Source organism: Peromyscus leucopus, chromosome 23 (genome assembly GCF_004664715.2).
Source record: "Peromyscus leucopus breed LL Stock chromosome 23, UCI_PerLeu_2.1, whole genome shotgun sequence".
NCBI lineage: Eukaryota > Metazoa > Chordata > Mammalia > Rodentia > Cricetidae > Peromyscus > Peromyscus leucopus.
Window position 1 is genome coordinate 31040734 of NC_051082.1, and position 26447 is coordinate 31067180.

The following is a 26447-nucleotide window of genomic DNA, read 5'->3' on the forward strand; positions in this document are numbered from 1 at the left end:
CAGATGGCCCAGATCTAACACATGGCCTGCTCATCCATGTGACATTTGTCATGAACCTCTATAAATGTATTTACCTGCTTATGTGTCTAATAAACAGCACATGGCTGCCCCCACCTCACTCCAGTGTGTGAGCTATATAAAAGGACCCTTGATCTCACTCTGCCACATCCTCACCACAGCCTGAACATACTACATATTCAAATAAATGTCCAGTAACAGAATACAGTAGCAGGGAAAATATAACCAGATACACAGCTGCCTTAGGACTTATACACAGTTGCATAATCGTGAAATTTATTTCCACTTAAGAAATAAATTTCTTGCTCTTTACTCACAGTTTAAAAGCACTATAAGCTCCACAAGGCTGTCTGCGTTAAGGTCATCATGCTACATCCCGAGTAAGAACTGAACTACCGATAGTCTGTTTGACTTCCTTCTACACAAGTTTCACTCAGGATCAAACCACAGAAAAGCAACTTGAAGCACGTTGTCAAGTTTGGAAGGCTAAAGTCACACGGAGGAACTCATCACAGGCACACATTTTATAAAGGGAGCATCATTTGATGTCAAACATCATTTGACAGTTGGCCGCAATGTTCAGGGTCCTCTGGTTTGGGAACTGAAGGGCTTTCTTGACTGTTCAGCTCCCGCCCTCAACAAAGAGACATCTGTGTGCTGCAAATGGAGGTTATCACCAAGAACAACTGGTCAAAACTCAGAGAGTACATGGCTGTGGGTGCCCATCCCCAAATGGGGCATATGTAACAACCTTCCATCCAAGGCTCAGGGAGCATGGCAGCAGAGGGGGGCAGAAGGAGTCTAAGAGCCAGAGGGCCAGGAGGACCACTGTGCATCATGTCTTCTGGACATGACGGGAGTACCATACCCTGGACTCTCCACAGCCACGGCTACTGCACAAGACCTGCAAAGACCTCACGGTCAACCTGCAGCAGGATGGGTAAGGAGTCACAAGGCTCCACCCGACTAGAACAGCTGCAGACAGTCACAGCCGCTGAGGGAGCGAGAGTCAGTTCTCTACAGGGATGAGCCCCTTGGTAGGCTGTGCATGCTTCAGGGGTCAACCCTGTACACGTGTGCATGTGGGCAACACTAACTGGACTCACACAGGTTATGTCATCATCGTCACCACCACCACCATCATCATCACCGTCATTATCATCACCATCGTCATCATCATCACCACCACCACACCGTCATCATCATCAGTTTGAGAAGAGATGTAGAGAAGGGGGTACAGGAGGAGTTATGGGAAGGGAACGGTTTATCTAACAAAATTCTCAAAAACAATTCTTCCCCTGGGCTTAACCCCTAGAGCCCACAAGGCAGAAGGGAAACGTCAGGTCCTGCAGGTTGTCCTGTAGCTTCCACAGGCACCACACACTCACACGTTTAAAACCAGAGTGCTCTGATCTGACCATCTGCATTTACCACCCTTCTTACAGCTGTAACAAACCGCTTGGATGAGGCTCCTTTTTGATGAAGAGAAGAGGTCTGCCTAGTCCACAGTCACAGTTCTGGAGAGTCAAGGCCATGACTCTAGTGAGGGTCACACACACACACAAAATGGCAGGAGCAACTGAGAGAGGACAGGAGCAGCTCACACGGGAAGGCAGAGGTGTGCTCCTCAAGGACAGGCTCGAGCTTTGATGACAACTTGATGCCGCAGAACACCCACTCCAAAGCTGAGGAGACAGCTCAGTCTATAAAGTGCTTGCCCTGCCAAGGACCCGAGTTTGATCCCCAGAACCCACACAATCATGCTGGGTATGATGGCATGCACCCGGAATCCCAGCACTTTGGAAACAGACAGGATTCCTGGGGCTAGCTGGCCAGCTAGTCTAACCTGGTGAGCTACAGGCCAATGAAATACCTTGACTCAAAGGAGGTAGATGGTGTTCCTGAGAACGGCAACCGAGGTTGTCCTCTAGCCTCCATGTGTGAGTTCCCACACACACAAGCACGCACGGATGTGTAAGTATTCATACACACACGCGCACACACACAAGAGAGAGAGAGAGAGAGAGAGAGAGAGAGAGAGAGAGAGAGAGAGACTTACTCCAGAAGACCTTTGAAAATCCCTTTGAAAAGCTTATTTCCAACTGACCTCAGAGGACCCATTGGGCCCCATCTCTTAAAAGCTTCACCACCTGAGTACACCTAATTAGGTACCAAGCTTTCAACTCATGAACTTTTGATGACACACAACACCATCCTTCTGCATTCTCTAAAATGTATTCATAGCCAAAAAAAAAACAAAACAAACAAACAAACAAAAACCCCACTTTTCTATACAGTCTCCGTACCGTGGTGTTAACACTATCAGCACACGACAGGTCTAGAACAAGCGAGGAAATGAGCTTCCAGCATGATCACCGACGAGCGGCTATCCAATGTCTGACTTACTTTTCTATTGCTGGGAGCAAACATCATGACTAAGGAACTCAGAAAACAAAGCATTTAATTGGGAGTTTGCTTACGGTTTCAGAGGGTCAGCCCATGATCATTATGGCAGGAAACACAGCGGCAGGCAGGCAGGCAGACAGGCAGAGCAGGTGCGGCGCCAGAGCAGCAGCTGAGAGCTCACATCTGATTCAAAAGTTGGAGGGAAAGAAGAGAAGAGGGGGAGAGGGAGAGAGGGGGAGAGACAGAGAGGGGTGGGGGGAGAAAGAGACTGAGAGCTACTGGGCCTGGCTTGGACTTCTAAAACTTCAAAGCCCATCATAGTGACCTTCCTCCTCCATCAAGGTCACACCTACTCCAACAAGACACACCTCCCAATCTGTCCCAAACAATTCCACTAACTAGTGACCAAGCATTTGAACACATGAGCCTATAGGGGCCATACTCGGTCAAACCACGTCTAGTTTAGGTTTTTCCTCTCAATGTGTCTGGGAGAATCTCTGCTTCCTGACTATGGATGCAGTATAACCACCCACCTCAAGCTCCTGCTGCCATGACGGAATATACCCTAGATTTCTGAGCCAAACACATACGCCTGTCCTCCACTCCACTGCTGTTGTCAACTTGTTTTATCACAGTGGTGAAAGTAACGAAGACGCCTATCATTCTTTTCCATTATATTCGCAAAATTAACCTTGGAAGGTTTCTCATGCTATTACATATCCTCCAAGATCAAAAAGTCAAACATGGTACGATACCTGGAAAAAGACGAAGCAGTGTTTCAGAAAAATTATACCTATTTTTAATAAAATCTGAAATCAGTCTATTTAAGCATATTAAATAGCCCATCTATAATGAAAGCACCAAGTCTGAAACTGGAGAAATGAATGGAGTCAAGACATACTTCACATGAGACCTCCTCAGGATACCTTGAAATCTACTAAGCAGTGCTCGTGGACGCAGATGCGGACCAAAGACAGTAAAGGTCAGCAACAGGGACACAGCACACAGCTCCCGCTCTCCCACAACTCGCTGTCCTCACTGACTCTGCTGTAGCTTCTGGTAAACCTAGACATTTGTTTCCATATGAAAACAAAAGGACAGAGAAGTCTCTAATGCGGGATGCTGCGATGAACGGTTTTGAAGCTAGGTCCTAGCCCAACCCCTGCCATCAGCCACCCCCATTCCAAGAGAAATCGATGTTCTAATCTATGTATTTTAGAGCCCCCCTTATTTCTACGGCCAAGGTCTAAGAGACACCAGTAAAACAGTTTGTTTGAAACTTAATCACATACAAAATTGACTCCAAATCCATTAAAGACTTCAGTGTAAGGACCTGACACTGTACAACTCTCAGAAGAAGAAAAAAAAGCATAGAAACTTCATGAGAAATATGACCTCACCTCCCCCGTCAAATATACGACCTCAAAAGTACAAATACTGCGGTGGTGGCGCACGCCTTTAATCCCAGCACTCGGGAGGCAGAGGCAGGTGGATCTCTGTGGATCTTGTGATTCAAGCCAGCTGGGCTACCAATGAGCTCAGAAAGGCGCAAAGCTACACAGAAACCCTGTCTCGAAAAACCAAAAAAAAAAAAAAAAAGTACAAATACTGACTGACCAATGGGATAACACCAAGCTTAAAATCCTGCACACCCAAGGACAGCCAGTAGTGTGAAAAGGCGATCTATGGGATGGGAGACAGTATTTGTAAATCAGACCCGGCAAAGAGTCAACATCCAGAGTGAGGAAGTCCTCCAATGACTCAAAAGTGGATTAGGGACTGGAGAGCACTTTTCTACAATGACCTATCTACAGGTGGCCACCAAACATAGGGAGAAGTACAACAGCCCTTACTGTCACAGAAATGAGATCAAGGCGGAAGATGCTACCGGATACCCGTTACAACGGCTGTCACCCGACAGACGGAAAGCAGCAAATGCAGCTGCGGCTGCAGCGGAACTGGTGGGACTGTAAAGTGGTACAGCCACCCTAGGAAACAGGAGGCTTTCCAATATTACAAACAGAACCGCACTTATTGAAAATTCACCATCTGGACTGATATATGTTGTAAGTGCTAAATATTTCAATTTAGTACTTACAATTACTAAATTATTCAAATAACGAAGGACAAACAGTGTGACCTCATGGTAATTTGTGATGGCACATTAATGCATTTTGTGATACATTTATGCAAACTTCAGTCTACTAAAGACTTCCAGGACTTGTGCTGTTGAGATCAGCAGTGGGGAACGCGGGGGTCGTGGAGCTCTCTGCTTTATGCTTAGAACTGGAGTACTTTTTCAGACTGGTGTGGAGAAGAAACGAGGAAAAGGGCAGAATTAAACCATGAAGCACTCCCAAAGAGATGTAAGAGGATGGGACTGAGGAGCAGCTCAGAGCCAGCTCCAGTAGACCTGAGATTTCAGCAGGAAGGTTGGGAAGGGGGGAAACAAACCTGAAAGAAAAAATAGCAGGTCACCTCAAATTCCTGCCAGCCTGCCTGTGGACCAGAGAAGACCTGGGGAGCAGGCTGAAGAGTGTAAATGATGGTGTGGAATAATGCATGTGTGACAAAGAATAAAACCTCACTAAGACTAAACCAGGCACATAACAACAGGCCCTGTCCACTTCCCTGGCCCATCCCCTGCCTCTCCTCTTTTCCCTCAAACTAACACCCACTTCTAACTTACTTTTCTAAGGTCAACCCATCCACATATCCCTTCAAGTAAACTTACAAAGGGAAGGCTTCAGTGACATCCTATTCTGCATAAAACAAGGCTAGTTTCCCTCATCACATTGCCAGATAGATAACACCTTACACCAGCACTGTCCCACAGAAATACGTGAGCCTATTCTACCTTACGCCAGCACTGTCCCAAAGAAATACGTGAGCCTATTCTACCTTACACCAGCACTGTCCCACAGAAATACGTGAACCTATTCTAGCTTACACTAGCACAGTCCCACAGAAATACGTGCGTGAGCCTATTCTATCAGTTCAAGTGCTCAAATACTCACATTTAAAAAAACAGGCAACTGCATATAATATTTTATCTCATCCAAAATATCCAAAATGCTGCCATTTCAAGATGTAATTATTGAGAATTTTATGGGGTTTGTATTTTGCACTGTTGTATTTCTCAGCACAGAGCAGCTACATTTCAAAACTTCACAGCCAAATATGGCTCACTACTACAGGACTGAGAGAACAACCCTGCACCCACTCCTCCTTCCGGGCACTTACTAGCTTGGGACTGTGCGGTGATGTCTCTGGTTTCTGATGAACTCTGTCCCAGGTCCCTGTCAGAACACTCTGCACACACAGAATGGGCTAAGGCGGATGGAGGGCCAAGGGCAGCTGAGAGAATTCCAAGATCTGAGAAAGGGCAGCGCAGGGACCAAGACAAGCTGAAGAGGGCAAAGTTGTCAGTGATGGTAGCGCCAGATGCTTAAGGCAGGGCTCGGATCGGACCACGAAGACAGGAAGCCTAGCGGATAGGACGGCCACGGGGAGGGGCCTATGGGAGTGGAGCCGATGGACAGGATGGACAGGCAGCCGGTCTCTCCGAGCAGGGAGGGAGCCGCAGGTGGGCCTGAGAAAGGACAGGCGGGTGGTTATGGGCACAGGAGGACACCGGTTCAAGGGGATGTGAGTCTCTAACGTGGGAAACACCAAGGCACCAAATGGATGATAAACCGCAGTGGAGCTGAAGGCCGCTGGAGCTGAGGAGCCGCGGAACTAGGAGCCGAGGGTATCTGGTCGGCCCACTTTCAATGACTACCATCTCCTCCACTGAAGGTCTTCTAGGATCCTAAATTCTCCAAAGGTAGAAAGCACTTTTTGTGACTCACGGCTCCGCACCAACCACACGGTATACACTTAGAGATCTGGCAGACAGAGTTAAAATGAACACTGAAGTTCAAATACTGAAATCACGCAGAAGGGAAAGGGCAGTGCTCAGAACACTTACAGATGACGTCAGTGGAATGTGTCACGTGATCTGATCCATGATTACTTATATGGTTTAACTGATAAGGATTCCGACAAAGAATTAAATTGAAATTGAAATTAAATTAAGGCCAAAATCCTGATGGGAGGGTACATATTTCTCAAATTTACTAATAGTTAGCACAAAATCTTTATTATAGTGAAGTACAGCTTTTTTGAACCTAAGATTATGGCCCTCAAAATCTGGTTTTAAACTTTTCATCACAGTCCATTTTAGGGAACCTTGTTATTTAAAAGAATTTCTCCCATCCTCCTCAGGTATCATCTCTCTATGTAGCCCTGGCTGTCCTGGAACTCAGCATTTGTGTCTACTTCTCATTGCTCCTACCCAGACCAACACTAAAAAACTCCAAAATGTCCACTAACAAATTTCCTCCACTGAAGGCAATGGCCTGCTGAGGTAACACTTTCAAATGCCCAGGCTGGGGGAACAGATGCATGTAACACTTATCTGGGCACATTTCTGTCTAGACCCCCAATTACCCCACCAAGATGTCAGAGGCTCTGCCCTGCAGCTCTCCTCAGAACCAGGAAGCTGTGGTCAGTAACCTCTGAACAAAGTTATAGCCCTGTGTGTCATGCAGTCAGTACTGAACTATGACACACGGGTCATCTCTACCGCTGGAGAACTCACCCCACCCCACGGCTCCGGCAGTGAACTGTGAAAAGTGAATAATTACAGCATCCCCCAGGGACACAGCTGGCTCAGAAGAGCCATCAAGTCTCACTCCTGTGGCTTCCTTGGGACACCACATTCTCTCTTGTTTCCCCAGACATACGGAGGAAGACAGACCAAAGCTGGTGGACCCTCCACTCACATTCACATACCTTAACATTTTGGTTTTGCTTTGTTTTTTACATACCTGGGAATTTACAGTGAACAAGACAGATGAGACCTTTGCTCTAGAAAGCACACACTCTAACAGATAGAAACTATAATACCTAGCTTTTCTCAAGTCACACAAACCGGGGCTGGGTGTTACTCTGCAGTAGAGTACTAGAGAAAGTCCTCTGAATATCGCCTCATTCGGCTCACAGCTCTCATCTCCTGGATCCAACCCACCCACAAGTTTACTCGACCTCAGATCTTTCTGCTGTTTTTGTTTCCTAAGGAAAAGAAACCTGACAGGAAAGCTAAATAAAGGAGATTTGTTTTGTGAAACTTCTAGACCCTTAACAGCCCAGTTTAGACCTGGAGAACTCTACAATTACAATCCTGTGTATGAGGGTGTGTGTGTGTGTGTGTGTGTGTGTGTGTGTGTGTGTGTGTATGCATGAGTGAGCTTGTGTGTGTGCATGCATGAGTGAGCGTTTGTGTGTGTGTGTGTGTGTGTGTGTGTGTGTGTGTGTGTGTGTGAGAAATTTTTTCAGCCAGCATCACCGTTTAAGTGAACGTATGCAATAAAACCTGGGCCTCTGCTCCCATCCTTCTCTACAGGAAGGCAGCTCTGGAAGGAACTGCAGCTCAGGAAGCAAGGGGAAACCGTCACACAGTTCTGCAGAGGAAGAAGGATCTGGGTCGTCAGATGGCAAATGGGACAGTGATGAGCAGAATGCAGAGAAAGAGAAGGAATCGGAGCCAACAGGCTGTAGGAACCTGGAATTCCCCTTTGATGACGACCAAAACTAATTTGGCGGGGTAGGAGGAGCAGGACAGGGTCTAGCCATGTAGCTCTGGCTGGCCTCAAAGTCTTAGAGATCAGCCTGGCCCTGCCTCCCAAGTGCTGCTGGGATTTGTTATTTTGTCTTTGTGATATTTAAAGACAGGATTTCCCTTTGCACCCAATAGGCTGGCTTCAAACTCATGGCAATCTTCTTGAATCAGTCTCTGGAGTGATGAGATTACAGAGGTGTCTCCATGCCCAGCTGAAGTATGCAGTTCCGACACCTGCCGTTTCATGTTAACACCTCACTGTTCTACCCCACCTCCCCTTCTCCCCAAAATTTGCCTCCCCTGTCCCCGGATCTCACACAGAGCTTCCCACACACCCCAAAGGGCTTTCTGCAAGCTCTCTTCCGTTCTCCCTTCTTTCCAGGCTTCTCTTGGCAATGTCTATCCGACACGCACAGCTGACCTGTCAATCACCCACGTAGCAAGCACCTCACAAGCTCGATCCCAAGCGGACCTTCCTCTCACTGCTCCGTCAGGTGTTTTCAACTGTTCCCTCTCAAGCCTCCAACATTCCCTATCTCACTAATAGTGTTGTCATTAAAGGAACAACTAATATTTATTCAGTGCCTGGACTGCACCACGCTGTGTCAAGGGCATTACATGCGCAATTTCATTTGCTCTTCAAACCTTACTGAACAGGTACTGTGACTATTCCCTTCATGTTAGGGAATCAACTCGGATGGGACAGTAATTCTAAAGTCAATTGAAAGAAGCTGACCCCTCTTCTGGCTCTGTGAGCAGCTTGACTAGTCCACACCCGTGCCCCAAATTAAAAAAAAAAAAAAAGCAGGAGTCAGGACTTGGTGGCGCACGCCTTTAAGCCTAGCACTCAGGAGGCAGAGGCAGGAGGATCTCTGTGGGTTCTAGATCAGTCGGGTCTACATAGTGAGTTCCAGGGCAGTTAGAGCTACACATTAAAACCCTGTCTCACAAACAAGAAAACAAAAAACAAACCAAACCAGGAATCACCTTTCATTAATGCTATCTAGTCACTCACCTGTGGGTCTTAGCCCATACCTTCCGAATGCCACACCAGCTTTCTTCACAGACTGACAGCCAGCACCGTCTAAGCTCTTACTAAGCCCTTGTCTAAGCCGTAGCCATGTTTTCTTTTTTTCCGGTTTCCAAATCCTACTAGACAAAGATGCTGAAGAACCAAGAGGCTGCCTGTGTGTGTGTGTGTGTGTCTCCCAGATCCCACGCACAGGGATCACACGGCAGGGGCCCCCAGGCTCTCTCTCACCTCTCCTCTGGACCCCACCACCCTCCAGCCTGCTGCTTTATGGAATACAAATCTTACCATAGCATTAACCTGCCTGAAATTAACGCCTCACCACGGACTGGATGAAGTCCAAATGTCTGCATGTGCTATACAAAATCCTCTCTTTTTATCATTTCAGCAAATATCTATGTGTCCACTGTAGAAAGTGCCATGAACCCCAAGATGGACAACAAACCAGCCCTGACCATTACTTCAACCCCAAACTTTATGCCCTTCAGATTAGCCATGTGCACAGCAGAAATGTCACATTCTCTACACATATGCATTTAGGATGTTCCTGGAGAAAGCCCATACCAATTTGAAGACTGCCTAGGATTTCTCAGACACATTCTAGGCAGAAGTACTTTTAAGTTCCCACATCACTTTGTTCAAAATACTCTGAGTAAAATTAGTGGACCAAGAAACACATGGACCCTTAGCAAGGTTGGTCAAGAAATGATCCCTTCCAACCAATGCCTGGCATGCTGTAGACTTTGAGTGGCTAAATGTGGACACAATGAAAAGGTTCAAACTTGAAGAGTAGAGGAACAAAATACAGAATTAGAATTGAACAGTGGACTGAATTAAAAGCAATGTGATTTTAGTGCTGTTCCGACATGGCCTACATTTGACCCCTATGGGAAAACTCACGTGGAATTTGGACAGGCTAAAAGGGCAAAACCTTGTTAGTTCTGGCTCAACAACGATCCAACTGCCAAATAGGACACTAGATTCCCCCACCTTCCTTCTTTACCTGCCAAAGTCCCTTTGTCCAAAGGTGTGGGGGAGGGTGTTCAGATCTATGGGAGCAAAGAGAACTGACCTACTGAGATCCAACTTCTTCGTCTGTGCTGTGTCACTGTACCGGCTAGAGAAAAAGCAAAATGTGTCCTGGGAAGGAGGCCAACCGCTAAGTACTGTGACTACAAGAATGTGACATTCTTAAAGTGAAGGCAGTTTGGATAAACTGGAGCTCACAGATTCCTCCAACTGTCCTTGCCATTGGTTTCTGTGTTGTTGTTTGTTTTTTGTTTTGTTTTGTTGGTTTTTTGTTTAAATTGGCGGGGAGTGGGGGGCGCACGTCTATTCTAACCCCACAGCACTCAGGAGGCAGAGGGAGGTGGATCTCTCCGTGAGTTCCAGGCCAGCCAGGGCTACATAGTAAGAAAAGAAAAATCGATTCGATAAAGCCACGCGGAAGCGTCCTTAGGCTTCTGGCAAAGACACGATCTTAAATGTAAACAGGAATACTATAACACTCCATTTAAAAGTCCTTGTGTGAAACGTGGCAGAAAGCTTTGAAAAGCCAGCAGATGCTTCCAACCCGAGATGCATATTTTGGAAACGATCCTCCCCTTCCCCCCAAACACGTCAAATCTGTCTCTAGCCTGAAGGGAAAGGTGAGAATTCTCCCGCAACAGGCTGGGGCGGGGAGGAGGCTCTCTCTCTGCTCATCCCTTCCAGGGAACAAAACCAGAGGGCAGCTAGCTAGCGCCGCTTCGGCTCCCGACAACGTGCAGACGCGAAGTGCGAGAACTCTTCCCCCGGAGCTCCCCGCCTTCAAAAGCGAGCGCCGCGCGGAAGCGCACCGCGGCGCCTGGAACCCGCACCCGCGCCGGGCCGGACTCCACGCGGCCCCCAGCGGTTCCCCGGGGCGGGGGGTCCCCCTATCCCGACGCCACACCCCGTCACCGCCCGCACCTGAGGCGAAGTAACTCACTCGGGGAAAGCGGCGGGCTCCCCGCGGGGGCGCTGACGCGGACGCCGCCCGGCTCCGCTCCGCCGGGACTCACCGCCGCCGATTTCCTGGCGAGGAGCAAAGTCCGGCCAAGACTTCTCAACCGCCCCTGCTGCCTTTCCCCTCGGGGGCGAGCGCACGGGCCCAACCCGACACGCACCTGAGCCAATCAACGGCGGAGGGAGGCGGGACTGAGGGCGGGCCCTGAGCAGCTCGGCCAATCAAGACGCTCGAGGGGCCGGGTCGGCCCTGCTCATCACTCCCGAGTTAGAGTGAGCGCGCTCCGCCCTCCGCCATCGCTCCCGGCCGGATTCTCCCTCCAGACTGACACCGAGGAGACGCTCGGGAAGTGTCTGCGTGCACCCTCGGAGCGCCACGCCGGGCGTGGGACAGCTGGAGGAGGGGAGGGCCGAGGGACCGGGCTGAGGGCGAACAGGTGGCGCGGGGCGCCTGGACGTATAGGTGTGCGCGAGCGGACAGCTGGGGTGGGGCGGGGACCCAGCCCGGCCGGGGTCAGGTGGGAGCTGGGAGGACGCACCTGAGGGGAAGGGAAGGGCGGTTCCTTGGGATCAAAGGGGAAAGGAACCGCAGGTCCACAACAGGGTAGGCGTGAGCTCCTAAGGAAGCGGGGCGGTGCTCCAAAGTCACATTTCTCTCCCAAAAGAAAGACAAACGCCGCCCTTGCACCTGATGGAAATGTACATTTGCACCCCAGGGAGAAAAAAGAATGCCCGCCCCCGCCGCCGTAAACCACAGTATGGCCAGGAAAGTCATCTCCGCACACGAGTCTCTTTGCTTTTTCAAGGTTGCAAGGTGCCCTAGGAAAGGCTCCTGAGGACTCCAGCCCCAGGGCAGTCCCGCCCCTGGAGGGTCTAGCAGAGCAGAGGCCCAGCTCCGAGCCTAAATAGCAGGCGTCTTGGGGCGACAGGCGAGGGACAGCGCTCCCGGCCAGCACACCGGGACAGCCGGTGCTCCGCGGCCGCCCAGCTTCCGCAGTTCCAGGTGAGCGGTCCGGCCCGCCCAGGGGCGTGGCCTGGGGGCGGGTCCTGTCTTCGCTCCGCCCCTCGGCCGGGCCCTGCCGCGCCGCTGCGGCTCCGCCCCCCTCCTTCCGTCGTCCGCTCCTTCCGTCGGTGGTTTCTTCCTTCCTGCTCCGCCGGCGTCTGTCGCGATATGGGGAAGAGGTCCTTTTTCGCCAGCACCACCTGAGGATCCCCTGGAGCCGCGATGGAAGAGGATCAGGAGCTGGAGAGGTAAGGTGGGAGGGGAAGAGTGGAGCGGGGCGGCGGGCCCGGCCAGCGAAGCGGGTAGCGGAAGGGCACGCGGCCGGCTGCGGCCCGGTGGGGCGGCTAGGCCTGACCCGAGGCGCTGGGGAAGGGGAGGATCGAGAGTCGAGCCGGGCCGGGTGGGAAGAGGGAGGAGAAGCTGTGGGTTTGTTTATACAGAAGAGCTCAGAGGGACACTGGCCACCCGGGAGGGGAGAGAAGTTGGGGATCCAGCTCTCAGTGCCAAACTGCCACCCCCATTAGAACTGCCTCGTGTAAGGTCGCGCACCGGGCGGTGCTGGCGTGTTGAGTCGGCTAGAGTTATTGCAACGCCGCTCTGTGCAGACTGCTTGTAAATTCTCTCTGTCCGCCAAATTCTCCCTCCTGTTAAACTCCTCACTTCCTCTCACTTACTAGTTTCCTTGCCTCTTTCAAGTGGAAGCCGTAACAGCCTGCCTGCCACCTTGATAACTCGTGGTTGCCATTTTTATGCTAAAGTAATCGTGTTTTTTATGCCTGTCAACTCCCTTTTCATCTTCCAGCAGGGCCTACCCTTTTGTAACTCTGCCCCTTTCTTTTGCTCTATTCAAAGAAAGATTTTACAAATATTTAACTTTGTGCTTTTTTTTTTTTTCCGGAGATGACTCCCCTTGTGGGCAGTCAACTGGAGTAGAGAGAAACTGGAGTTAAATAAGGATAGAAGCTGTGGAGGCAGGAAAATGAGGTAGTGAGTCTTAAAAAGATAATCACAAAACAATATTTCATATGATCTCATTCTTACAAAACAATATGTGTGTAGAAAAATATCAGGACTGAAGACCTCAATGGCTGAAGGCGAGAGGAAGACAGCCTTGGAAATGGTCCAGGCAGCTGGAACAGATAGACAGTGTGTGACATTTGTACTGCACGATGAGGACCATACCCTAGGAAATTCTCTGCGGTACATGATCATGAAGAACCCGGAAGTGGAATTTTGTGGTTACACTACGACCCATCCTTCAGAGAGCAAAATTAATTTGCGAATTCAGACCCGGGGTACACTTCCAGCTGTTGATCCGTTTCAGAAAGGCCTGAATGAGCTCATGAATGTCTGCCAGCATGTGCTTGACAAGTTTGAGGCCAGCATAAAGGATTATAAAGATCAAAAGGCAAGCAGAAATGAACCCACATTCTAGTCCCTCATGCAGGGTACAAGGAGGACCACCCTCATGATGGTGCAGAACCCAGAACTAGAGTCTGATTGCAGCGTGCTCTGACCTGTAGAAGGTGTGGTTCCAGCTGTTGACCCATTCCAGCTGTTGGAATCTCTGCAAGTATATTTGCCTAATAAATTCTCTCTTTTGTTTAAACTAGTTTGAGTGGTTTCTCTTCCTTGCACCTAGGTGATCCCCAAGAATGGTGCCACCCCTTAACTGAACCAACGCTGAAAGTGAACAAACAGATAATTGGGCCAAGTTGAGGGTTTTGATCATGGATATTAAAAGGGCCGTTCATTTCTGTATGGTTCAAAGACTGAGGAAAGGGGAGATGAAGTAGAACATAATCCTGCAGACTGTAGTTAAAAAGGCCGGAAAGAAGGTTGCCAGAGGGACTTGATGTTTTTACATTTGCCTTAGTGTGTGTGTGTGTGTGTGTGTGTGTGTGTGTGTGTGTGTGTGTGTGTGTGCACAAGCACGCCATGACACACATGGAAGTCGGAGGACAACTTGTGGGAGTCGATTCTCTTTCTCCCGTATGGGATCCACTCAGAGGTTGTCAGGTTTGACAGCAAGCGTCTTTACCCACTGAGCCATCTCGCCAGCCCTGGGTTTTTATTAATGTGAATGCATCCTTTCATGTGATTGGTAGACTGCGTAAGGGTGAGGATAATTTGAAGGACTTGAGAATTTTAATTTTTCACAAGAATTTGACTTGGTATCAAGCGCCATCTTTGTAACATTTGTAGGATAGATAGCAGTTTACTGTTTGAGTTCCAGAGTACTAATAAAATAGAGTTATGGCGAGTAAACCACACACTTTATTGTTTTGTGTGGGCATGTTCTTGTGGATACACATGTGCATATGACGCGAACAGTTAGCCTTAAGGATGGTTCTTCAGAATTACCTATTTTTGTTTTGTTTTGAAGCAGTCTCACTAAATAGCTCTGGCTGACTTTACACTCAGAGAGCCACTTGCCTCTGCCTTAATCTCCCACATGCTGGGATTAAGGGCATTTGCCATTACTCCAGCCCTACCTTAGGTGTGAGACAGAACCTCTCATTGGGCTGTAGTTTGTCAGTTAGGCTAGGCTACCTGACTAAAAAGCCCCAGGGACCCGCCTGTGTCTGTCTCCTGAGCCCCGGGATTACAGGTCTACATTGTCCCCTACCCAACCTCTTTATGTGGGTCCTAGAGATTGAACTCGGGTCCTCATGTTTTCACAGCAAGTGTTTTACCAACTGAACTGTCTCCCCAGCCCCAATTTTAATTACTGGAAAAACTGGAATTACCAGGTAACATTTTCAGTCCTTAGGCAGGTGTGTAAATAGAGCCCAGAAGAGATACTATATGATAGTCAGAATTTGGAGGAGGAGAATTCTGTATGGAAGAAATGACATTTTGGAAACTTAAAATATTAGCAAAGCATATCACATCCAAGAGTTATTCTGTTTATCTCTTCAGTCTTGTCTTGTTAAGTATCCTACCTGAGTGTGACTTCATTTGCCCTAAATATCTGTAGCCCTTGAGCCCAGTCACCTCATTCTCTAGTGCTTTGTGCTTTGGGGTCTTCGTTGATGATTGTCTCTTCAGTCAAAACTTCCTTGTCTGCTGGGGATGATGGTGCATGCCTGTAATCTCAGCACTGAAGAGACGGAAGCAGGAGAATTACAAGTTGAAGACCAGACTAAATATACATAGAAGAACTTGCCTCAGAATCATCACTGATGTACTTAAGATACGGAAACTTGTAGCTAAATCTGACCTCTTCTACCCTGCCAAGAGCCTATATTTCCCACACTTGGCCCGCTTTTTTGAAAGGTAGTTTTATACTTACTGAGAGCCTGCATTGTCGCAGGCCTTGAGAACAGATAGCAACAGTAGGAACTTCTCTGTTTTCCTCTGTGTAGCCCGGCTGTCCCGGAACTCACTCTGGCCTCCAACTCAGAGATCCGCCTGCCTCTGCCTCCCAACTGCTGGGATTAAAGGCGTGCGCCACCACACCTGGTTTGACAGTGGGAACTTGAGATTTAATTCTGTGGAAGAAACAAATACAGGGTCAGGTAAGGAAGTTGAGAAGTACCTGCTTTGGGCACAAATCAGGGAAGGCCTTCCAGAGATAAAGAAAAAGAAGGAAGAAGCTCTGTAGTGTGGAGAGCAAATTGTACGCTGGGGGGGGGGGGGGGCGTAGGGGAACATGAACTGGTCCTGAAGTAGAAGCTAAAGGCTGGAGAACTAAAAGATTTGCATGTTTTAATAGCACAGGCAAGAAGAAGGGCCCATTCTCTGGATTCAGGGGAAGACGGGGGATAAGAGTGATATATTACTTTGATTACAGTGTGGGATGATGGAATAGATGTAACTAAGTCAGATTACAAGCCCAGATAATCTGTAAGAGTCAAGGTGGTCCAGAGCAGCATTAATCTAACAATGGGGAGAAGGGTGAAATCCTCAGGAATGGGATGTAGAAGTCACAGAAACAGATGACTCCAGCTTCCATCTAGGGCTGGGTCCAGTTATTAATAGGAGCTTAAAAGAAGTCACACGTTCTGTTTTGAATATTGTAGTCATGAGTTGAGGGCCATGGAAGAAATTGAAGCTGAAAATAAGCTTTGTGACTCCTAATCATAAAGCTGTCAGTCAACAAAGACTGGACCCAAGCCTTGGGCAACCTCTGTGGTAAAGTGTGGCTAAAAGGATAGCTGATGAGATAGTAAATTCTTTGGAAAGTGGAGCTGTGGAAGCCAGGAAAAGTGATATTAAGTCAGCCGAGAAGTTGTGGGGAAAGGTATGTTGGAGTTAGCACAGAGGCTACTAGGCTGTGGGTAGCATTCACGTGGGGTCAAAGGAGAGGACCTTGATGAGGAATGGCTTGCTTTGAGTGTCCCAGAGATAAAGTGCGCACAGCCATTAGAAGAGTATGTTAGGTGGCAGCAGGGTTGGTGAGAGTTCAGAGTCACGGTCACAGATAAAGAGTGGTGAGGGTCTAGAAAAGCCATCTCCAAGTTAGGAATCCTGGACAATGTAAGAACACAGAAAGTGTGTCCCCTAGTGACTGCCACATCTCACAGTTGCATTGCATTGCAGTGAAGGATTAAGTGTCTCCAATCCTGTAGCGTGCAGTCTGAATCTGTTTAGGGTGGCCACAAACAGGTTCCCATAAAACGTCTCTAGGAGGCAGGTGGGTGAAGGGAGAAACCGGGGTAACCAGGAGTCCCGTATGTGTGGAAGGAATTGTTGCATGGCGTCTGTAGGATCTGAAGGAGATTGAGGGCTGGGCGTGCTGGTGCACAGCTTTAGTGCTGTAGGCAGAGGCGGGTAGAACTGAGTGTCAGGGCAGCCTGGTCTACAGGGTGAGTTCCAGGCCAAGGCCATGAAAGAAAGGAAGAAGAAGAATTTGGGAGACAGACTTGGACTTGGATCATTTTTATTCATATAAACTGGGGGAAAAACTTCACTATCAGACTTACTCTCTAATAACATTGCACTCAAACCACTGCAGTGTTAATGATTCAGATCAGAAGTTCTGTTCAGCCGTAAAATCCTGTGCCCTCTAAAGAGCCAGTCATTAAATAATATACCTACATACCAAAGGCTTTGAATATCTAATAATTCTGAGTATTTGGCTTAGCACTTGCCATTTTCAAAGCACTTTACAAACTAGTTCTAAATTACATATAGCAGTAACATCTAAGTGCCCTAATTGATGTAATACAGGTTTGTGCAGTATCTCTGTAGAGAAGAAAAAGTGTCTACATAAAAAGTGATCCATTTAGTTGTGACCCAGAGCATCCTGCGTTTTAAGAGATAGGACAGTACATCGGATTCTTTGGCCCATGATTGACCTCTCTTTTCAGCTCATTTATTAAGATGATAGTCTCCAGGGGGAAGGAAAAGAGTATGATCAAAATATATTGAAAAAAAAATTAATTAAAGAAATATTTGGTGGCGGGTATTGAGACAAGGTCTCTATGTAGCCCTGGTTGTCCTGGAACTCACTATGTAGACCAGGATGTCCTCAGATTCACAGAAATCCACCCGCCTCTGCCTCCTGAGTGCTGGAATTAAAGGTTGTGTGCTACCATACTCAGCTAATAGAAATACTATATTTCTTTAAAAAAGATTATGGTCTTCCATGTCTTAGACAAAGGTTGTTTTTTTTTTTTTTTTTTTTTTTTTTTTTTGTTAACTTCTTTTATAAATTCAGGTGATCTCTGGAACATCCTTCAAATGGAGCCCCCAAAAGCTGTGCTAGATCCATCAGCTTGCTTTCAAAGACCTGTAATAACTCCAGATCTACCCCTTTTCAGGTCAGATTCTTACTACTGTGTTTTCTTTTGCTGCTTTAGATTTTATAAGGTTGTGACCCAGCTGCTGTGTGGGTCCATTTGTTTCAAGGATGAAATGCTTATCACACCCAGCCCACACTGAACCTCACTGTCTACACAGCAAGTTTTCACCTAATAGCACCATCCTGAAAAGCCATGGAAACAAGTCTCATGAGTCATTCCCGGGAGCCTTCTGTGGCTTGGGGCAGGGCAAATGAGGTGTACATGTGAACGAGAAGACCGCTAGTGTTGCGTAGGTAAGTTCGGAACAGAACGGAACAGAGGAGAGGCTTGAGCTAACCGCTCTTTCCATGCACCCACCTCCTCTGGCAGCTGCTGTCTATCCTGGGTGCTGAGGACAGCAGACAGGTGTCATCTGCTTTCCAGGAACTCTGAATACTGAAGCTAGTGGCCTGTGAAAGAAGGATCAATGCTCCAAGGTGTATGGCTTTCCTCTTTCCAGTCCAAAGGAGCCACTAGCTGGGCCCACTCTCCTACCTGCCACCCCAGCTGCTTGGGAGTAGGTTTGAAGTAGGAGGGCCTCAAGTTCACCGACAGCCTGGTTGAGACCATGCTCAACACACAAAAAGGAGACACTTCACTTGTAGCTCTGTGGTAGAGTTCTTGCCCTAGTGTGTATAGGCCCAAGGTTTGATCACCCCTGAAGCCTGATCCTAATTAAATTAATCTTATCAATAAAAACCAGGAGTCAGATATTGGGGTAAAAGCTCAGATCAGAGAAGTAGAGCAGCAGCCACCAGAGACTTCTTACCTCTCTGAATCCTTGGACCAACAGGGCTGAGATCCTGTCTGCCTGGCTTTATCACTTCCTGTCTCCCATCTGTACAGACCTCTATGGTTAACTAGCAGCTAACTCCACCCTCTGTTCTCCAGGCAATGTTTATTGGTCAGAACACAGACAAAATATCACACCACACCCCCACCAAAGGCGAGGGGGCAGTAATGAGTCTTGAGTCAGTATATGCCATAAATGGTGGTTTTGCGTCCCATATCTGTGTGCAGAATGGGTGAGTGGCAGAGAACAGTCGAGATAGCTGTGAGTTCAGACCATTTAATAGTGCAGCATAGATGTAGGCCTGGAGACTTGAGAACAATGAATACAAGAAACTTGTAGAAAAGAAAGAGATCCTGTATCCTGGTAAAGATAGAGAGAGAAGGGTTGGAAATGAACCCAGACTTCTCTGGGGCCTGTATCCGTGTTCACTTACTCTGAGGCTCTCCAGCCACTCCTTCACAACCAAAAACCAGTAAAGCAAGATTTACCTCTACCCTGGTCTATCCTACTAACAGGAGTTAAAAGAGTCAACTGCTCTAAATCCATCTCCTGACAACCATGTCAGAATAATTGGCGTCTTTTTAAAGAGGATGCGATCCAGGACTTCCAGGTGTAAAAACTGGGGGCAGGAAGAGAGAGGGTCAGGAAAGTGAGCTGACTGCTGTTGCCTCTTGGCACCATGCTGCTTTCTTCAAAAGAAACAGTTGAGCTGGGCATGGTGGCACACAAAGCTAATCCCAGCCCTTGCAAAGCTGAGGCAGAAAGATGGAGAGTTTGAGGCCAGCCTGCCTCATACAGCAAGACCTTGTCTTCAAAATAGAAAGAACATTTTATTCACTTGTTAAATAACTATTGAGCACAGGGGTATAGCAGGAAACAAGTTGGCCTGCGTGCAGTTTAGTTTCTAATGGCACAGAGAGGCAGGCAATAAATGCATCCTGTCAATCAATATTAGTGTGATTATTGTGATTATTATAGTGTGGTTCAGTATGGTTGGTTTATGTGTCTTCATGAGTGAAAATTTTGTGGTTTCTGTGATTCCTTTAGCCCCAGAGAGCACTGGAAAGAAGTATGGTAGGTTCCCAGTTTGTTAAAACTTTTTTAAAAAGCCATTCTGAAATAGCATCTCTATTAATAGAATATACATAACAATCAAAAATAGGGGGGTTGGATTTCTCCTCTCTTCAAAAAGAAATTAAGACTCTGCTGGAACATTCAAAATCTTCCCCACACTTAAAAATGAGAAAGGAGTGAAAAATCTGTGGCAGATGGGTACCTGGTACGGTGCCAGGTATCTGGAACGTTGGTTAGAAGCCAGACCTCAATCTAGGCCAGTGAGCATAAATTGCATAAAATAGACCATATGTATGTCTTAGTCAATAACTCCTATTGCTAGTAAATAACCTTTTCTACCTGCATGAAAGGAAAGCCCCAGCTGGGCATGCTGGCACACACCTTTAACCCCAGCTCTCTCTCAGGAGGCAGAGGCAGGAAGGGATCTGTGAGTTTGTGCCCAGCCTGGTCTACAGAGCAAGTTTTAGACCAACTAGGGCTACATAGAAAGACCCTGTCTCAAAAAGAGAAAAGGAAAAAAGAAGAGAGAGAGAAATAAGAGGGGGGAAAAATGAAGTTTTTTTCTTCTTTTTTTACTCTTTGGGGTCCTGCCACCCAGCTCCAAATAATCACACACATGGAGACTTATTCTTACTTCTGAATGTTTGGCTTTAGCTTGGCCTGTTTCTAGCCAGCTTTTCTTAAGTTAAATTATCCCATTTACTTTTTGACTCTGGGCTTTTATCTTTCTCTATTCTATATACCTTTCTTTACTTCTTACTCTATGGCTTGCTGAGTAGCTGGGTGGCTGACCCCTGATGTCCTCTCTTTTTTTTCCTCGCTCCTCCTTTCTACTCTTCTTCTCTTCTATTTATTCTCTGCCTGCCAGCCCCGCCTGTCCTTTCTCCTGCCTAGTTTTTGGCCATTTAGTTCTTTATTAGACCATCAGGTGTTTTAGACAGGCAAAGTATCACAGCTTCACAGAGCTAAAGAAATGCAACATAAAAGAATGCAACACATCTTTGCATCATTAAACAAATGTTCCATGGCATAAACAAATGAAACACATCTTCAACTAATATTCCACAACAAAGAAAGGAAGGAAGGAAGGATCTACATAAAGAGCTCATGAGAAAATCAAAGTGCCTAGAATATCTAAGGAGGAAGAGACAACCAGTTTGCTTAGCTTATGTAAGCTTGCGTTTCTTTCCCTTTTCAAGGCAGAAGAGGCTCCTCCCTAGAGCCCTCTTTTTCAGGGCAGTATTATAGAAGGGCAAAGAAGAAGAACTCCAAGGAGGAAAGGCCTGGTGGCTCCGCTACTTCCTAGCTTGTGAATATGAGTTAATGACGAGGCTCTTCTGAATCTCTGGCTTCTTTATCTGTAAACTGGGTAAATAATAACACTCACCTGGTAGGATTATTATAAAGAATAAATGAATTAAAACACTTAGCACAGTTCCTAGTGGGTACACACTCTCAGATGGCATATCTTGTATTGGTGGTTGGTCAAGCCAGTTAATGGTGGTTACACTAATGGTGTCCACAGGCTGTGTCTTCTCTATGGGCAGGTCACCCTGTCTTTCCATAATGTCACTGTAACTGTCTACCATTGGTCATTGTCCTGGCTAGTTTTACGTCAACTTGACACAACCTATAGTCATCTGAGATGAGGGAACCTCAATTGAGAAATTGCCTTCGTAAGATCAGGTTGTGAAGTATTTTCTCAATTATTGGTGTGGGAGGGCCCAGCCAACAGTGGGTGGTGCCACTCCTGGCCTGGTGATTCTGGGTACTATAAGAAAGCTGGCTAGCTGAATGGTGGTGATGCACACCTTTAATCCCAGCACTCAGGAGGTGGAAGCAGGAGGATCTCTGAGTTCAATGCCAACCTGTTCTACATAGTGAGACTCTGTTTCAAAAAAACCAAAAGAAGAAGAAAAAAAAGGCTGAGCAAGTCATGAAGAGCAAGCAGCCAGTAAGCAGCATTCCTCCATGGTCTCTGCATCAGCTCCTGCCTGCAGGTTCCTGCCCCGTTTTTCATGATGAACTGTGATATGAAAGTGTGAGTAAAATAAAATAATCCTTTTCTCCCCAAGTTGCTTTTGGCCACGATGTTTCATCACAGCGGTAGAAACCTCTGTCTACCCTAATCTCAGAAAGGACATCTCACCAATCCTGCTGTTAAACGTGAATCAGTATGTCCAGGCCATAGTCCACAAGTGGTTGTTCCAGGATTACCTGGAACATCGGGAACTGGAAACCTCAGGACCACCTTGGAGACTGCCTACAGTAGTCCCTCTAAAATAGCATCTTATACCCTCAAAACCCTGTCCTTCCTCTGTTCCTTCAGAGCACTCGTCGTTCACTGAGTGGATGGACTTGTTTATTGACTAATTCTTTTTAACTGTGAACTCAATATGAAGGCGGAGAGTGTCCTTGTTTTCGGTGAATGACTGAAGCATTCATGATGATTGTCAATTCTGCAGAGAGGACAAGAACGAAGTCCAGAGAACTGATAGCTCATAATGACATGATTTGGCGTCCTCACCAGCTGACTGAACTCAGGAAGACAAAAGCATGAGTTTGTCAATGGATTGAACCTGTGTGCAGGAGGTGACGATAGCTACCATTTCTTCTAACTTTTGACTGCAGGCTCCTTCCCCAACCCCTCCCCTGCTGTTTCCTTCTGTAGTACTTACACCTTCACACCCAAATGTGTGTGTGTGTCCATCTGTACAGACATGTATAAGTATATACATAATTTTCATATTTTACATTGTCTGCTTCCTCTCTACTACCACCACCACCACCACCACCACCACCACCACCACCACCCCCCCACACACACACAACCTGGTGCATGTTGTTTGTCTGAATGGACACTGATGTATCCACAGCCCCTGGAACAGTATTTGGTCCATAGTGGATGCTTGATAGATGGACTTTTTTTCCTTATTAAATACCTCAAGAGCTGAACTTGAATTTCAAATGTTGGAATAGCTATTGGATCAGTTTGTGGCCACATGTCTGTAGCTATGGCATGCCCAGAAGCAGCATTTCACTACACTGCTCCCCACGCTCTGGCTCTTCTTCTTTCTGCCTCCTTTTCAAGATGGTCCCTGAGCCTGGGCTGGGAGCTGCGGGTGGCGATGATAAAGATTTCCCATTTAGGGCTGAGCACTCAGCCTCTTCTCAGCGCTTTGATCAATCAATGTCTGCATTGCCGCTGCCCACTACACATAAGAAGCTTCTTGACTGAGACTGCGAGCGGCCCAGGTCTGTAGCTGGAAAATGTTAAGAAAGCAATTTGACAGCATTACCATTTAGTGATGTAATAAGAGCAGGTTCTGCCCTCGGGCCTGTGACCTCCCCAGCTATGGGCTTTTGACCAGGATTCTAGTACCGGGCACGGAATTTCCTCCTGTGGAACAGGCCTCAAATTCACTCCGAAAATGACAGTGACCCTCTCACAGTGCTGCAACCATTGCCCCATTAGGCACGTCTTGCCTAGGGAGGTTGGCATTGTGGCGTGCAGGGTCCAGTGCTGGGAAAGGTCCCTGACGTCTTTTCTTTCCCAGCAGCCTGCATAGCACCTTCTAACAGTTCCATCTAGCAGGAGGCTTTCTTGGCTGGTTTGAGGTTGATTTTTCTAGCCCTGCAGTCAAATAGGGTCTTACCATGTAGTTATTATGGAGGGTAGCCACAACGGTAATAGCCTGTTTTGTTTTGGAGACCTCTGGAGCCTGCCTCACCAGTAACTCACAGGGAGGTATTCCATGTCTTGCACTGCAATTTTCATTTAATAACCTGTGTCTTCTGAGAGCAGCATTGCATAAGTATTAGTTTCTAACCAACTGGGATCCCAGAATAAGTTGTAATTGGAACTCAGAGTTCAAGGATCACGCATCATTGAGATTCCTCATTTAAAGTGGTTTCAGATCTTGGCTTGCTTGCTTAGTCTGTTCTGCATACTTAAGCATAAATCTTGATGCTAAGAATACTTAGCAGAATTTTTCTTCAAAAATGATTAATCTATGAAATTGGAGACATAAGTTTCAATTAGTACTGCATTCCAAAGATGACGTATGGAGGGAGTGCGGCCATCATTTTCTTTGTCAGAGTGAATGAGTTGGATTTCTGTTCTGTATCAGATCCTGTGATCTAAGCTTTCAGGCTTGGTGTTACAATTTTACTCCTGTCTGCATGGGAAGGTTATACTTTGTCCTTGAATGGACGGTGAAAATGGGGGCTTTCCAGACTTAGGAACCCTGATTTAAAAAGTCTGTGTGTGTAGACCTGTCAGCCTATGGGTGTGTCACTGTCTGTTGCCCAGACTTGAGGCAGGCGAAAGCAGGTTTCCTTCCTGTTGGGTGGTTCTAATGGGTCCACCTTATCTGAGCTGTGTGCTTCCCAGCAAGCCAAGACTTGAGAACGCCAACGAGGCTTCTTGGTAGCCAAAAGCAGATGGCCTACCACCACGCAGCTCTGACTGTAAAGTGAGACCAACAGACTCCAGTGGGAAACCAGCTTAACCCTCCTTTCAGAGTTGGTAGCTTCCCACCCACAGGAAAGGAAACTGGGGCGTGTAAACGTTAAGGAGGCTGACTTAAGTTACAGCTAGCAAGTGTTAACTGTGCAAAGGGCATCGGCTTAGAGTCTGCTTGGAGCTGAGAAAGGTGTGCAGACACAAGAGCAGATACTTGAGCTTCGAGTCGCCTTTGCCCCTTACTGTATTCTTAGGGCATATCAGCACCACCACCACCCCGAAGCCTTAGTTGACTCGTCACTAAAAGGGGGGACAACATAGCCAGTAGTAGTGGTGCACGCCTTTAATCCCAGCACTTGGGAGGCAGAGCCAGGCGGATCTCTGTGAGTTCGAGGCCAGCCTGGGCTACAGAGTGAGATCCAGGACAGGCACAAAGCTACACAGAGAGACCCTGTCCAAAAAAAAAAGAAAAAGAGAGAGAGAGAAAAGAAAAGGAAGGAAGGAAGGAAGGAAGAAAGGAAGGAAGGAAGAAAGGAAGGAAGGAAGGGGAAGGGAAGGGAAGGAAGGAAGGAAGGGGAAGGGAGGGGAGGGGAGGGGAGGGGAGGGAAGGGAAGGAAGGAAGGAAGGAAGGAAGGAAGGAAGGGGTGGTGGGGACAACAAAGTCAAGGGTTCTTCTGGGAGTCTGAAGTGACATGCTATAATCACTGTGTATGTGATGGGTATTAGGGGATATTTGTGTGCTTTTCTGTTTTTGTTGTTGTGTTTTTTTTTTCTTTTTTTCTGGAGCTGAGGACTGAACCCAGGGCCTTGCATTTGCTAGGCAAGCGCTCTACCACTGAGCTAAATCCCCAAACCCTGTGTGCTTTTCTTAGCAAATGTACAGACATCGATTTTGAAAATCTTAAAATAGCACCTTATATGTATTCAGTGCCTCATTGTTGCATAACTCTATGTGTGATTATATTTAGTCCCCATGGACGCTCTAGAGGCTTGTAGGAATGTCTCATTTAACAGACCCCATAGCCTTGTGCTCTGGACTGCCACAAAAGCTATCAGATTTCCAAACTGGATGATGCATCGGCTCACAGTGTTGTGGCTGCTGTCTCCTTCTCGGGCCATTCCAGTATGTTCTCAGTTCAAGACTAATAGAAACTGTGGTCCCTCGTCTCAGAGCGTCGGGAAGTGTGTTAATTCTGCTCAGTAAAGGATCTTTCAGACAAGAAATTGGGCTGTGCAGGTTGTGAGTTTCCCGTGATGGACATGGCACAGCACTGTGGCTGTGAGTGCCGGTCCTTGTGCCGTCCTCAGGGTCCACGTGCTGAATGTCACAAGTCAGCCTTTGTGTCTTCTCCCTAGAGTGACTGGCAGGCCATCCTTGCTTAGTGGTGGGAGGGATACTATTGATAATTTGGATTAAATACCACCCCAAGTCAAATAATTAGTCTTGGGAAAGTTACCGTCTCTAAACTATAAGTTCCTTGGCTTTGTATGACAGAGTTAAGCCAGCTGACTTCTAAGGCCGACGTGTGTAATTTTCACCTTGAATTTTTAAAAAATGCATAATATTTTGTTTAATGGGTCTTTACCAAAGCATTTTCATTCTTTGGGGGCTTTTTCTTTGTAAATTACATTAAACAGAGAACTATAAATACTTAGATTTAGGGCCTTGAAACACAGTGTGGGAAGGGACAAACAGAAGTTTGACACATGGCCCAGCATCTGCAGTGAAAATGTCAGCAGCCTGAGAGTGTGTGACTGGGTGGAAGACACATCGCCGTTGGAGTAGACAGTGTGATCTTCCACTTAGAAGTTTCCCGTGGTCTCGGTTGTTCACCTGCTCTATTTTTAATTCCATCCTGGACTCTTGGCTAGCGTGGCTCCATCCAGTTAACTACAGCCGCTGTTCTCTTAAGGACGGTTTGTGTTTCAGTAGTAGAGAAGGTGGTTGGTTCTAGGATGGACAGCTATTTAAAACTGGGCATCGATGAAGGGCGGGCTAGAAGATTGTGCTGAAGCATTTTGATGCCCTGCGAGATGGTGTCTCTGAATAACACAGTCCTGCCTTAGTGTATGCTGGGTCTTGGTTGTCACACTGCTGGCTTCTGATGGCCCAGACACTGAGTGCATTGCTCTGACAGTCTCTTCCATTCAGCAGCTCATGTGTGGTGGGACACAAGCAAAAAGTTGACAGTCTCTAATGGAATCTTCTGCCTTGGCTTGC

The 26447-nt window shown here is 47.2% G+C and overlaps 3 protein-coding genes across 5 annotated transcripts in view; 2 read left to right on the forward strand and 1 right to left on the reverse strand.

The window, feature by feature from the left end:
- Lnx2 (ligand of numb-protein X 2) overlaps positions 1-11235 on the reverse strand; it is a 63748-nt gene extending 52513 nt beyond the window's left edge. The window contains exon 1 of one of the 2 annotated variants that reach the window (XM_028878034.2): positions 11086-11235. The gene's annotated coding sequence lies outside the window, so the exon portion shown is untranslated. Of the gene's footprint in view, positions 1-11066 lie in introns of both variants that reach the window. The other variant, XM_028878036.2, reaches the window with a different exon arrangement.
- Positions 11236-12205: 970 nt separating this feature from the next.
- Polr1d (RNA polymerase I and III subunit D) lies at positions 12206-13717 on the forward strand. The gene is made up of 2 exons (XM_028878038.2): positions 12206-12353; positions 13165-13717. Exons 1-2 carry the CDS (start codon positions 12328-12330, stop codon positions 13538-13540), a joined length of 402 nt encoding a protein of 133 aa, XP_028733871.1. The 5' UTR covers positions 12206-12327; the 3' UTR covers positions 13541-13717.
- Positions 12267-26447, forward strand: part of LOC114699131 (protein POLR1D-like) — a 35550-nt gene continuing 21369 nt past the window's right edge. Inside the window, exon 1 of one of the 2 annotated variants that reach the window (XM_028878040.2) lies at positions 12267-12353. Coding sequence is in view for 1 of the 2 variants with exons in the window: in XM_028878039.2 (XP_028733872.1) it covers positions 12328-12353 (26 nt within the window). In the remaining variant the exon portion in view is untranslated. The remainder of the gene's footprint in view (positions 12354-26447) is intronic. The other variant, XM_028878039.2, reaches the window with a different exon arrangement.